The 14,321-nt window shown below is 41.0% G+C and overlaps 1 protein-coding gene across 1 annotated transcript in view; it reads right to left on the bottom strand.

Moving 5' to 3' along the window:
- LOC126174856 (ubiquitin carboxyl-terminal hydrolase 5) overlaps positions 1 to 14,321 on the bottom strand; it is a 166,475-nt gene that overhangs the window by 125,869 nt on the left and 26,285 nt on the right. Inside the window, exon 3 of the mRNA XM_049921253.1 lies at positions 2,632 to 2,814. Coding sequence (XP_049777210.1) covers positions 2,632 to 2,814 — 183 coding nt within the window. The remainder of the gene's footprint in view (positions 1 to 2,631; positions 2,815 to 14,321) is intronic.

Below are 14,321 nucleotides of genomic sequence, written 5' to 3'. Positions count from 1 at the left end.
TAGAAATTGAGGAAAGAAACTGCTATGACTGGCACTTACGTACCCATACAATAAATGCTGTTCAATGAAAGCACCACAGGTGTAGTAACCACAATTTTTAGCTGGGGCACAGAGAACATGTCCGATTCTAAAATGTATCCTGCAGATTTTTAATTTGTATTTTTTTTACACATCGAAACTTGCAGGAAGAGAAGTGTTAATAAGTGATTAATAAGCAAAAAATAACAAAGTACGCGCATAATTGAAATGTGCATCTGGAAACCCACCACTGCACAACTATATGGATGCATTTCATGAACAACTTTTAACACTGATTTTCCAGGCGACGTTATGCATTAAAATTAATTCCCGAAAAAGAAATATTTTTGAATGTAAACCAAATTTTTTTCACCACATCTTTAGAAGGAACAGTACTGATGTATGAAGATTGTTCTTGGTGCCACAAGTATATTTATCTCAAATGTTTATATGACCAGAACTATCTATGTAGTTGTTCAAAGGAAAACAGGACATTTAACAGAGTAAGTGAAAGAGCCATTGTAAGACAGCCAGGATTTAAATTTTAATTCTTTACTAATTCTAGTTGTTTGAGAAATTTATTTGCATACCTTCTTGTTATTTTTCACTGACTGCTTTACCAGAAATTTTGACATGGAAAAAAATACAAATGAAAAACAGCAGAACGCATTTGGGAGCCAAACACAAGTTCTCTCTTTTCTAAGAAAATACGCGTTTGCAGAATCCACACAAGTCAATATTCAACTGCCTATTGATCCCATCAGTTTTGAGTCGATTAGGCATTATGGATTTTGGGTATGATTTTCTCAAATGCAGGTGGGGTATGGAGGGAGAGGGGTAGGAATGGAGGATGGGGAGACCTTTGAGCCAAAATATCTTAAGTGTTTTTCATTTTAGGTTGTAGACAAGCAACCTACCAAATATGAATGGCATCACCTGGCCATGTTTGATGCCTTACCTTGTTCATTTCATTTTTCCATTTTACCCTACAGTTTTCTTACCCTTCTCGCTACCCATCTCTTCTGCTGTTCTCATTTCTACTGTTTGTTCCTCAGGTGTGTAACAAGTTCTAATTATCACTTTTTCATTGAACTATATTGAATTATATTGAGTTATTCTATTATCTACTACCATCCCTTCTTAAATTTTTCTCTGCTTAATTTCACAGGCTCCTTAACTGTTATCATTGACACATCTATTGGCTGCTACTCATTATGCAGTTCAAAATTTGAAGAGAAGCTCCTCATTCCACAGTTACTATCAAATCTTAACTGTTAATCATCCGTCATTCATAATTTAGGTTCTTAATGGCTGGCATCCTCATAAATTAATGTAAAATTCAAGATGGAACATAATCATGTAATTGAGGATACCTCACAGTCCATCAAATGAGACAAACATTAACAGATCAGAAGGAAGAAGATGGGTAGAAAACGGCCAGTGTCATTGTCATTCCAGCACTTGCTTTAATTGTGTGTGTAATCCAAGTCTGGGCGACTGTACATGAATTCAAACCCTATGTCTCCTGAAAAGAAGTCAAAAGGGTTAAGCAACGTGCCTGCCCACTTGGTGCAATTGAAAAGAAGTTATATTCAGTGCGTGGTATGGGACTGAGTGTGGGCTATGTTGGATGATAGGTCATGAAGCAGCATTTAAGTTTCACACATCATATTGAACAGCATGTCATGCAACTATCTGGTCTGGTAGGACACAGTTTGCAATAGCCACATATCTTGGTAGATAACCTGAGAGAGGCACTTTTGATGTAAAATGTTTGGTAGTGGTCGGAATTAAGTTGTTAGTTTATCCACCTGGCTAGCTGAGCCCTTGAAGTGTCCGATTCCGGGACATGGAGAGGCACACCAGCCCCAGATCGATTAATGACATGGGCCAGTGTTGCCAGTCAGCCTGTGTGTGATTTTCAGTTGGTTTTCCACAGCCGACAAGTTGAGTATAGGGTTCGTTCTCACATCCTACCTCAGATGCACAATGCACAAACACTTTGAAGTATGATGTGAGATCTGACCTAGGCAGGACGGGCAGAATGGTACATGGACTCCTCCCTAGGAAAAGTTTGCAATACAGCCAAAAACTGCCCCCGGGAGCGGTGAACGCTTTGTAATAATAGTCTACATATTATCAAGGGCCGTTCTCTGCATAATTGGAGGAGTACTATACCAATCCCAACCATTCATTCATTGGCTGGATAAAGAAAATTGGCAGGAGGGAAGGAAGGTGACAGATTATATGGCTGTCTTCGGAGGTATCCTTGCCCTGATGAAGGTAGGAAGCATTAGTGACTTGGGTGGAATAACAGTTTGTGGACAGATATATGGAACAGGTATTCCTCCTGCATCTTCCACTGGGATACATGTTATGATGCATGTGATTGAGACAACAGGTATAATTTCTTTTTAAACTGGTTCAATTTCAACAACTGTGAAGAATTTACCCTCTCTCTGTACTACATACATTGTGCCATTTTTATAACACTGTTGTAACAAACTGTAAACATGAGTACATTACCATAAGATATTTTTAAACAGAACACTTAAAATAAAATTGCATGAAAGTGGTTATTATGATATACAATCAACTGGCAACATTTCTTACCTTTTCCGGTAGATCAGAATTAGGCCACTTTATGGTGTCGCGTGATGGAAACACCACAATGGAATATGAATCTTCATATTCAAATTTCTTCTTTCCGGCATCAGGATCAAATCCCCCTTCAACACCAATTGCAAGCCTTGTAATTTTTTTCTCTGGTCCATCTCCCTGCTGTTCAGTAGCAATCTAAACAACAATAATAATTGTATTTGTAACCAATATTTATGAAAATATTACCACACAATAACAAAATTTATATTTCGTAACAAAAATGGAAATCCCTTAATGGAAAAATATGTAAAACAAGAGAAAGGCAACCACTTACCTATACAGGTGGCACATAATAAAGCATAACAGAAAACTGTTAATACTAACTGTTGAGGTTTCTCTACTATGATTACACACATTCACACATACAGCCACACAGTATTAACTGTTTTCTGACACATATTTGTGTATGCCATGCACCAGTCCTCTATATGTAAGTGGCTGCCTTTCCCTTATTTTACATAAATACTAATCTGCAAAAAGTATACATAAAAAACCTGTATTTGTTTATTTTATAAAGACTAAACTTAGGCCAAGTTTCAAAGGCTCTTGGGTTTTTCAGCAAAGAAGTCTTTGATGGGGTGCAGAAAAACAGAAAATAGTTCAGCCTAAACAAACAAACAGAAGACAAAGAAGCTAATTAAGTCTAGCTCCAGCTGCCAGAGACTGTGTGTGTGTGTGTGTGTGTGTGTGTGTGTGTGTGTGTGTGTGTGTGTACTTTTGACAAAGGCCTGGGGGCACAGAGGGGAATAGGAGAAGCAGAGACAGGGAAAGACAGGTGAATGTGTTGGGAGAGAGTGAGCACAATGCGGGTAAGGGGATGGGAATAGGTAGGCGATTACAGGGCAGAGCGGGGCAGAGAAACTGCTGGGCGGAGAGTGTGGGGGCAGTAGGTTGGTCCAGTGTGTTCTTGGCCACAATTTGGTGGTGGCTGTTCATCCTGGTAAGACAGCTGGTTGGTAGTCATAACAATATAAAAAAGCTACGCAGCAATTGCAGTAGAGCTGCTATATGACATGGCTGCTTTCACAGGTGGGCTGCCCTCTGATGGGTACTATGAATTTGTGACAGAACTGGAATAAGAAGTATAAAGATGACAGTTATCCTTACCACTCATGCCCCACTTCCGAAATTATATCAGCCTCAACCTACAATAACCTACTGCCCCCAAAACTTCCCCTTTCCTGTCACCTCCTCCAAATTTATCACCCTCATTGCACTCACTGTCTCTGCCAATGCACCCACCAATCTTTCTCCCTCTCTGCTTCTCTCTTTTTCCATTCCCTTTTTCCCTCCCTCCCCTATGCCTGAGTCTTGTCCTGCTGCCCTCTACAGTAGTCTCTGCACACACTGCCAGGCAACACTGTTCTCTCCCGCCCACCCCCCAATCCATACTCTGCTACCCCTTGCCCTTCTGTGACCCACTCCCAAATGCTGCTATCACTCACTACACTTTTGCAGTTCGGCTGAAGCAACCAGAGATAGTGGTCACGTGTGCCTGAAGAGAGAGAGAGAGAGAGAGAGAGAGAGAGAGAGAGAGAGAGAGAGAGAGAGAGAGTGAGTTTTCCTTAAGAAGCCTTTGGCTGAAAGCTTGGTGTAACAGTCTTTCCATTGTGCCTGTGGTGTCATCTCAACAGTAAGTAGCAATCTATCCTTTTTATAATAGTTGATATTCCAATCTGGACTTTCCTCTGCTTCATTTTGAAGTGAAACAGTTTCATGGGATTATGTCCTTCAGTTATGTCAATGTTCTCTATGGTGAAAGTAATCATATTCCACTCCTCTTCCTGACACGTAAATATTTCTTAACCCGCCCAGTTAGACATGCGACCTAACACACTGCTTTCCAGGTGGGAAGGCATGCTGGTCCCTGGCACAAATCCGCTCGATGGATTAGTGTTGAGGTCCGGTGTGCCGTTCAGTCTGTGAGGATTTTTAAGGCAGTTTTCCATCTGCCTCGGCGAATGTGGGCTGCTTTCCCTTACTCTGCCTCAGTTACACTATGTCGGCGATTGCTGTGCAAACACTGTCTCCATGTATGCATACACCATAATTACTTTACCACGCGAACATTGGGGTTTCATTCGTCTGGTGCCAGACATTCCCCAGTAGGGGCCCACTGGGGGCCGAACCACACAATAACCGTGGGTTCGGTGTGGGGTGGCGGTGGGGTGCGTGGACTGCTGTAGCCTGTTGGGTTGTGAACCGCTGAGGGCTATGGTGGGGACTAAGTCTCCGTCGTTTCTGGGTCTCCAGTTCCATACAGTACAAATATTTCTTAATGTAATACACCTACATGGATGAGCAGTTCCAGAACTGTCATCTATTCCTGTGTTATTTCCTAAACTAACCATTTCCTCAGTCAGAGCTTGACATCAAAGCTAAGCTACCAAAAATCCTTCACAACATGTATCTATTACACAGTAACATTTCATTATCTGTCTGATCAATATAATCTTTCTTTCTTAAAGCAATTATAAATGTTCAGGATGTAGCCACATTTAAAAATTAATTTGCAATGTTTATGTGAAATCATTCTACATCATTAGACTATGAAAATTACCTCTTATTAAATTGTCCTAAACTCTTCAAACTACTTTCACAACTTATTGTTTAATCCACATAATAATACTAATCCAGCTTGCACAGACAAACTTATTATGTGTCCACCTCTTATAACAGCAGAAAATGAAAGGCAAGTGTACACACTGCAAAAACTGGATGTAAGACTTGAAATTTTTCTAAGTTTTCAGAAAGTTATTCATGTTGTTACATGCTAAATCCTCTTCGTATTCAGCATTCATCATTTCTAACTCCAAAGAGAATAACTCCCAGATTGATGAGGCACATTTACAGAGAAGAATGTTATTTTACTTGTCTGTAAATGCCTCATAAGTCAAATTGTCCAACTCTTAAATGCCATAGACGCTTTCAACACCAGATGGATTTACATATGGAGCAGTGGCGGGGTTGATGGCGTTGCTTTCGAATTCCTGGCGCCACTAGCTCGATCTGTCATTTGATGTCCCTCTGGTTGGAGGCCACTAAGATCTTTGCTCGAGCTTGTCGATGGGGAGGGGTGTGTTGTGGCATGGCGAGTTGGGGAGTGGTAATGGAGCAAGGATGACAGTGTGAGAGGTCTGCCCAGCGTGTAAGGCAAGCACTTGCTTAAGCGTTTTGGGCACGGAGTCCAGCGAGTAGTTGCTGGGCATATTTGTGGGCTGATTTGAATCTGTGGCTGACTACGAGTGCCGTCTTTGTGTGTAAACTGGACAGGCAGCTCTGGGATGTGGCACACCGATGAGAGAGTTGAAGCCAGTTTCGCTGTGCTGAATTCTGGGCCCCCTATGGAACTGACAAGCTTCAGCTTCGAGTCATGAACTTCAGTTAAGTTTTGGATTTTGAGGTCTTAACTGTTATTTTCATACTTAAGTCCTGTCTGTTGGTATTTGGTACTTTTACTTACGTGAAACTTTTATCACTGAAGGCCTACTTGTTTCTATTTGGTAATTTTATTTAAATGAAGTAGTTATTATTGATGGCCTGGCTGTTTTTTACTTGGTAATTTTACTTAACTGAAGCCGTTACTAAAGAAAGCCTGCCTTTTTTGTAATTGGTAATTTTGCTTAACTGAAACTGTTATTAATGAAGGCTTGTATTAATTTATTCCGTTGTTCACAGGTACCTAGCTTGCTATGGATCCAAGGGGCTGCCCTGGAATCAGATATCCAGAGATGGAGCACCTGCAGTATGAGCTTAAAATTCGGGAGCTTAGCACTGAGGGTTGAGTTCCAGATCTAGTGGGCAGGTTGGGCACCCTGCTTTGAGTTTTGGCAAGCATCATTGTGGAGGTAAGTGTTTCTCTCGATAATACATCCACGGCATTGGATGAGGTGCAGTGAAACCTGTCCTTTTTGCAGGACAGTCAACCTACTGTTGGGCAAATTGGTAGAATTCAGGCCCACCTAGCACATTTGGGGAATTGTTGGAGGGTCATAACCTCCTTGCAACTTAGCCAGTCCAGGGTGGGACAGCTGAGTGGTTGAGTGAGGGATTTGCAGGTCCAAGAAGCATCCTTAAGCTTGGAAAGTCAGGAACCAGGAGCAAGTACAGCAGCTACCCCCAACGCATCACTTCTATGACCAGGTGTCTGGGGGCCAAGGTTTAGGTAGTCTTACAGCTAATCATTTCACTGGACTACCCAACCAATTATGTGCCTACTCAACGGTATTTCACAGCTTTCACTCAATACCTTGGGCCGTGTTCAGCAATTTTTGTGGCTGTTGGTGTGATTTGAATTTCATGCAGGTGCCCTAGGGATGCCTCACCATGTGATATTAGCGTTACTTTACCCCTTGTGAAAGGCACTCTGAGTGATTAATCTCCTAAGTCCTGAAGTTGGAGAGCTCAATAGGACAACTAAGGGCACTGCCTGTCGCTAAGAAGCTCTCTCTGTGGGTGCAGAACGAGCTTGAACACAAACGTTACTGGTGGGTGCAGGCATCATTTGAACTGCTGAGACAGTATGTTGAGAGAGTGTGCCTAGCCACCTTAGCTCTTGGTATGTCACTTTGAAACTCCATACTGTATCAAACATTTTGGTGGGCATGCGTGCTGAGGTTAGGTCGCACTTTGCCTTTTCTTCCTGTCCCACTAGCTTCTGGGAATTGCGAACGTAAGTTGATTCGCTTGAACCCTTGTCATTTGCCGATGATGAGCACAGGTGTGAGGAGCACCTGGAAGCTCCTCTGACCATCTCGAGAATTAATAGGGCTCCTGAAGCATCCAACACATTTTCTGGGAAAGGTTGTTTTCAGTGCCGCATCCACGATCACTTGGTGCGCAAGCATTCCATAACAAGAGCTCCTAGACCCAGCAAACGATGACAGGTGATGAAGAGGGGGGAGGATTGTTTTAATCGGAGGCGTGCTCCATGGGGAGCGCATATTCAAGCTCTCTCCAGATCTGCCCTCTCTTATCAGTGCCCGTCTTGGACAAGAACCCATGTGCACGCTGTTGGATTCTGGTAGCTCCATGTCCCTACTGAATTTAATTGGTATTTGGAGTTAGGACATTTGTGGAAATTATCTTAAGCGCGTCCCTGCCCTCAGAGATATCATGCGGCCAATGGGCATGAGTTGCCTCTGGTCAGCGATTTGTGTGGCAATTTGTCCACATGCAATTTCTCATGGCCTGTTATGCTCTTGCTTGTTAAAAATCTAGCACTCAATTTGTTGCTCGGGTGTGAATTTATTCAGAAAACTGGGTTAATTCCCGACTTTGCAAGCCACACCTTCTCTCTTTGGTTTTCACCTAGTGACAAGACATCCTTTTGCTCTTCCGCTGCACAAGTAAGGGGGATTCGGTGAATTGTAGCTCCAATGAATTTGGTGTGGTCCGTCTTGTGCTGGATCAGGCAGGGCAATTGTTGAGTTTATTACAGCACTTTCCCAAGGCTTTCTCAAATAAGTTGAGGGCTCACTAACATCATTCAGTACCACATATGCTTGGCTGACAATATTCTGGTGTGACAGTCTCCTTATTGCCTCTCGCCATCCAAAATGAAAATCTTGAGACAGAAATTGGTGAGTATGTGGAAGGAGGGAGTCACTGGGTTGTCTACATCTCCTATGCATCACTACTTTTTCTCATTCCTAAAGGGCAGGGCCAGAACTACAGGCTGGTGGTTAATTATAGACTCCTTAATAAAAAGGTTATCTTATAATCTGTCACCTTGCCAGATCTTCACAACTGCTTTACCTGGTTTTCAGGGGCTAAGTGGTTCACGGTGCTTGATCTCAATCAAGCTCCTTATCAGATCACTCTTACCAAAGAGTCTAAACATGTCACTGCATTCTGCATGGATTGGAACTTTTATGAGTTCAACTGGATGCTGTTTGGCTTGTCCACTGGAGAGGCGGTTTTGTCTCATTTGTTACATCATACCCTGAATGACTAAGTTTTTTTGTGTCTTTAATTACCTTGATGATGTTGTCATTTGAGGATCATATTTTCCTTCTTTGGGAGGTCCTCTCCAAGTTTTGGGATGCAGGGTTGACCATTAAGCCATCCAAGATTATACTTGCTAGGAAACAGGTGTCCTTTCCAGGCCATTTAATTTCCAGGGGTGGCACTAGGATTGACCAGGACTGAATTAAGGTGTTGCAGAAATTCCCTCAGCCTTGAAACAGGAAGGAGATAGCCAGATTTATTGACCAGATGGCTGCTCCGTTGAATAAATTACATAGGAAGGGGAAGAAATTTGTCTGGGGTGAGAGTCAACAGGGGGCTTTTAAGCTATCGAGATTGCTATTACCAATCTGTCAGTCTTAGCTGTCCTGGATTTTGGCAAAAGATTTATCGTTCAAACTGATGCCTCACATTCTGGTATTATTGCAGTGTTGTTGCAAGAGGATCAAGGTACAAGATGCCCATTAGCTTTTGTGTCTAGAAAGTTGCCTGGTCCCAAGATGAATTATGCCGTTTATGAGTGCGAGGCACTAGATGTGCTTTTCCCCTTAGTGAAGTTTCAGTTCTATCTTCAGCATAGGGAGTTTGATCTCAAGATAGACAATCAGGCCCTAAGGTGGGTGTTGGCTCGACCTAGGACAACTGGTAGGATTAGCAGGTGGGCGATCCACATCTCTGCATTTCATTTCAAGGTGCGACACATAAAAGGATCTGACAACCAAGTCACCGACGCCCTCAGTCACTTTTTTCAGGAGGGAGGGGGCTGTTGAGAACAAGGGCGTTAGTGAGTCTCACTCTGTTGGTTGTGTGTACCGTTTTAGCTGAAGTTTCCCAGTTGTTTGTGGACCTTGAAGATCAAACAGGATCAAGATCTGTTGCAGGGTCCGTTAAGAAAACAACTCTTATCTGATGGTGAGGTTAGTGACTATTCCATCAGGATTGGCATACTACATGAACGTGTTAACGAAGCTGGGGATTTTAAAATTTGTTTGCCTCAGGAGCTGGTGCCTCCTGTTTTCCATTATTTTCATAATTTTCTATTGGGAGGACATCTGTGCCTCTATAAATCCTTGGAAAAGGATAATGCTCACCTCATTTCGCCGAAGTTATATAAGGATATCAGGTGAATAGTGTGTGAGTATGAAGCCTGTAAGAAGTCTAAACCCAGTAATAATCCTCCAAAGGGGTGTTACAATCAGAGGAAGAGTAGAACCCTGTGGATAAACTTTTTATCGATTACGTAGGGCCGCTTCCTCTTACCAAGAAGGGGAACAGAGATATTCCGATCCTCCGGTGGTTGTTGATGCGTTTTCCAGATTTGTTTGGTTAATCCCTAGTCATGAGATCATGGCAGCCATTACCATGGCACATCTGACGACATCTTCAGCTGGTTTGGACCCCCTAGGCTCTTGTTAGTGATAATGCTCCAGCGTTTGTTTCCAAACAGTTTAAGCAGTTTTGCTTTTGTAATGCTGTTAAGCACCTAACCATTACACCATATTATCCCCAGGCATCTTTTGCTGAGAGAGTGAATCAGCAACCTTAAGTCAGCTTTGATCGTTTGCCATTATAAGTTTCCGAGTAAGTGGGATACCACCTTGGCTTGGTTCAGTTTTGCATTTAGCACTGTGCACCACAAAGTATCCAAGGCAGTTCATACTACTCTTGTTTGTGTATCCCATCAATTCCCCTCTACCCAACTTGTGGGATAGCAACAACATCCTGTCTTCATGAGTTACTCCTGAAGATCTTAGGGAAATTGGGAATGGGCCAGGTCACTTCTCGTTTCATAGGCCCAAGCTCTATCCTCAAAATTCTGGGTCCAGTTAACTTGTTTGTCGGCATCTGGTCACTGGTAAGGTCCTCAAGGTGCAACTTAATCAACTTAAGCCTGCTAATTAACCTTCCCCTTCCCCTTCTTCTTCTTCTTCTTCTTCTTCTTCTGTAGGCTGGAAAGGGGTCCATTGGTTTAAGGGGCTCCGGAAAGGCTCAAAATCATGAAAAGTTCATTTTTTACTTTTTTGCGTTTTCTGAATCTGCAGACTATTACCTTTTAATAGATATATAATTTATTCAATTCCGAAGACTACAACTATTTTTAAATTTTTTTTGAAATGTGTTCTACATGGGCGTGACCCACTGTGGCGCTGTTAAACTACTGTCAAATGGTGTCATTATTAACGTCCGTGTTCATCAGGTACATTTTAGTGATGTGAGATAAAGTATGTGTTGTGGCTAACCTGTGATGGTTCAATATATATCGCTGGTGTGATTGTCGATTGTTTCATGTTTATTTATCTCTGTCGTTATCTCGAAAATATTCGTAATTCTGTTCCTTGAGTCTCTGTTTTGTTGAAGTATAATAATGAGTAAAAGTAAAGTTATTAGAAATCCTCTGAAGGCTTTTAAGAAAAGGAGAAATGTTGGAAAGCCAAAGGTATGTGTTATTACTGTAAATAATACCATTCTAACATGGTACGAGCGATGCTTGCTTTAGACAAGGAACGCCTTCGGGCTGCAGACAGGGCTGTAAAGAGTCTAGAAATACAAGCAAGAGTAAACAGGAGGAGGAACAAGAGGAAGCTGGAGGAGGAGTTTGCAGAGGATGAAGATAACCCACCCTATGGACCTGGAATGCACTAAAAAGTTAATCCAATCTCTGTTGCTCGATTCCCAAAACTTTTATTTTCTCATACTAATTACATGTTTTCTAAGGATCTCCCAAACATATTTGTTTCAAACTTTCAGTAAATGTTACACAGTACCTCCTGCATAATTTAACACAGCCTTTTTCCAAAAAACTGTATATTTTTGAATATATAAATAAAAAATTGCAAAAAAATGTTGTGAATTTTCATTACAATTGAAAAAAATAATCTTTAATAACTGAACTAAAATTTTGTAAAATCCCTGTGTTAAGTTGTAGCCCATATTCCAATAAATAATCTGTAAAAAGTTCAACTTCCTACCTCAAATACTTTGTGAGGAAAGATGTAATTTATAAGCATTATTTTAACATTGCAAGTGTAGGGCGTTCCGGAGCCCCTTAAGGGGAGGAGGTTGAGCCATGGTGGGATTGCTTATTTATTTTATTTTTATTTACACATCAAGTTCTGTAGGACCAAATTGAGGAGCAAATCTCCAAGGTCATGGAACGTGTCAGTACATGAAATTACAACAAAAAAGTAATAACAGATAAAAATAAAATGTTTATGAACCCGAAAAAAGTCAAGCCATAAGCTTAAGAAAACACAACCACCAATACAATAAGAATCAGCTTAATTTTTCAAGGAACTCCTTGACAGAATAGGAGTAACCCACGAGGAAACTCTTCACTTTCAATTTGAAAGTGCATGTATTACTGCTAAGATCTTTGAATTCTAGTTGTAGTTTACTGAAAATGGATGCAGCAGCATACTGCACTCCTTTCTGCACAAGAGTTGATCCAAATGCAGGTTTGATTTCTTCCGAGTATTAACTGAGTGAAAGCTGCTTATTCTTGAGAATAAGCTAATATTGTTAAGAGGAAATGACAGTAAGGAATATATACATTGAGAGGCCAATGTCAAAATATCCAGACTGGTGGACAGGGGTCAACAAGAGCTTCGTGAACTTACACCACTTATTGCCTGAACCACCCGTTTCTGAGCCAAAAATATCCTTTTAGAATGTGAAGAGTTACCTCAAAATATAATACCATATGACATAAGTGAATGAAAATAAGCAAAGTAGACTAATTTTAGTGTTGAATGATCACTCACTTCAGATACCGTTTGAATAGTAAAAACAGCAGCATTAAGTCTTTGAACAAGACCCTGAATGTGGGCTTTCCACGACAGTTTACTATCTATCTGAACACCTAGAAATTTGAACTGTTCAGTTTCACTAATCATATGCCCATTCTGTGAAATTAAAACGTCAGGGTTTTTTTTTTTTTTTTTTAAATTGTGGTTTAGAAACAATAAAAACGAATCTTACTGTGATTTAGTTTATTTTCTACAAGCCATTAACTTAGGTCATGAACTGCACTATTTGAAGCCAAGCCAATGTTGCACACAACATCCTTTACTACCAAGCTAGTGTCATCAGCAAACGGAAATATTTTAGAGTTACCCATAATACTAGAGGGCATATCATTTATATAAATAAGGAACATGAGTGGCCCCAGCACTATTGATCCCTGCGGCACACCCTACTTGACCGTACCCCACTCATACCCCACATCACAGCCATTCTCAACACTGTGAATAATGACCTTTTGCTGTCTGTTGGTAAAGTAAGAGGTGAACCAATTGTGAGCTACTCCACACATTCTGTAATGGTCCAACTTCTGGAGCAATATTTTGTGATCAACACAATCAAACACCTTACTTAAATCAAAAAATATGCCTAGCATTTGAAACCTTTTGTTTAACCCATCCAGTACCCCACAGAGAAAAGAGAATACAGCATTTTCAGTTGTTCAACAACTTCTAAAGCTGAACTGTACATTTGTTAGCAAATTGTGAGATGTAAAATGATCAATTATCCTTATATACACAGCCTTTTCAATAACTTCAGCAAACACTGATGTCTTACAAATAGGCCTAAAATTGTCTACATTATCCCTTTCTCCCTTTTTATAAAGCGGCTTTACTACTGAGTACTTTAATCATTCAGGAAACTGACCATTCCTAAAGGGAAAAATTACAAATATTGCTAACTCATATCCATGAGAGTCCTTAGTCTTCAATGATTTAATTATTGACTCAATCTCCCCCTTGTCTGTATCACAGAGGAGTATTTCAGACCTCAATCTCAGAAAGGCATTTGCCAAGAGTGCTGTACGATTCCCTGTAAAAACTAAACTTTTATTTAATTCACCAGCAATGCTCAGAAAATGATTGCTAAATACTGTACATATATCTGATTTATCAGTAACAGAAACATATTTACTATGAACTGCTGGCATCACCTTTTGAATTCCTGGTGCCACTAGCTCATCTGTCGTGTTATGTCCCTACTGTCTGAGGCCACTAACATGTTTGCTTGAGCCTGTTGATGGGGACAGGGCTTCTTGTGGCGGGGCGAGAGGTAATGGAGTGAGGACGACCGTGTGAGAGGTCCACCCAGTGAGTAAGGTGAGCAATTGCGCAAGTGTCTAGAGCATGAAGTCCGGTGAGTGATTGCTGGGCATATTTGTGGGCTGATTTGAATCTGTGGCTGATTTCGAGTGCTGTCTTTGTGCGTAGCCTGGTCAGCCAGCTCTGGGACGTGGCACACCGCTGAGAGAGTTGAAGCTAGTCTCATTGGGCTGAATTCTGGGCCCCTTTTGGAACCGGCAAGCTTCAGCTTCGATACATGCATTTCAAATAAGTTTTGGATTTTGAGGTCTTAACTGTCATTTTCTTACTGAAGTCCTGCCTGTTGGTATTTGGTAATTTTACTTATCTGAAGCCATTATTAAAGAAGGCCTCCTGTTTTCTATTTGGTAATTTTACTTAACTGAAGCAATTATTAAAAAAGAGCCTGCCTGTTTTCTATTTTGTAATCTTACTTAACTGAAGCTGTTATCACTGAAGACCTGAATGCTTTGTGTTTGGTAATTTTATTTAACTGAGGCTGTTATTACTGAAGACCCACCTGTTCTCTTTTAATTAAATTAAGAGCTGTTTCATAATTTGGGTTAGTTGTAA

Source organism: Schistocerca cancellata, chromosome 3 (assembly GCF_023864275.1).
Source record: "Schistocerca cancellata isolate TAMUIC-IGC-003103 chromosome 3, iqSchCanc2.1, whole genome shotgun sequence".
Classification (NCBI taxonomy): Eukaryota; Metazoa; Arthropoda; class Insecta; order Orthoptera; family Acrididae; genus Schistocerca; species Schistocerca cancellata.
Note: the sequence above shows the minus strand (reverse complement) of the source record. Positions and strands in the feature narration are given on the sequence as shown.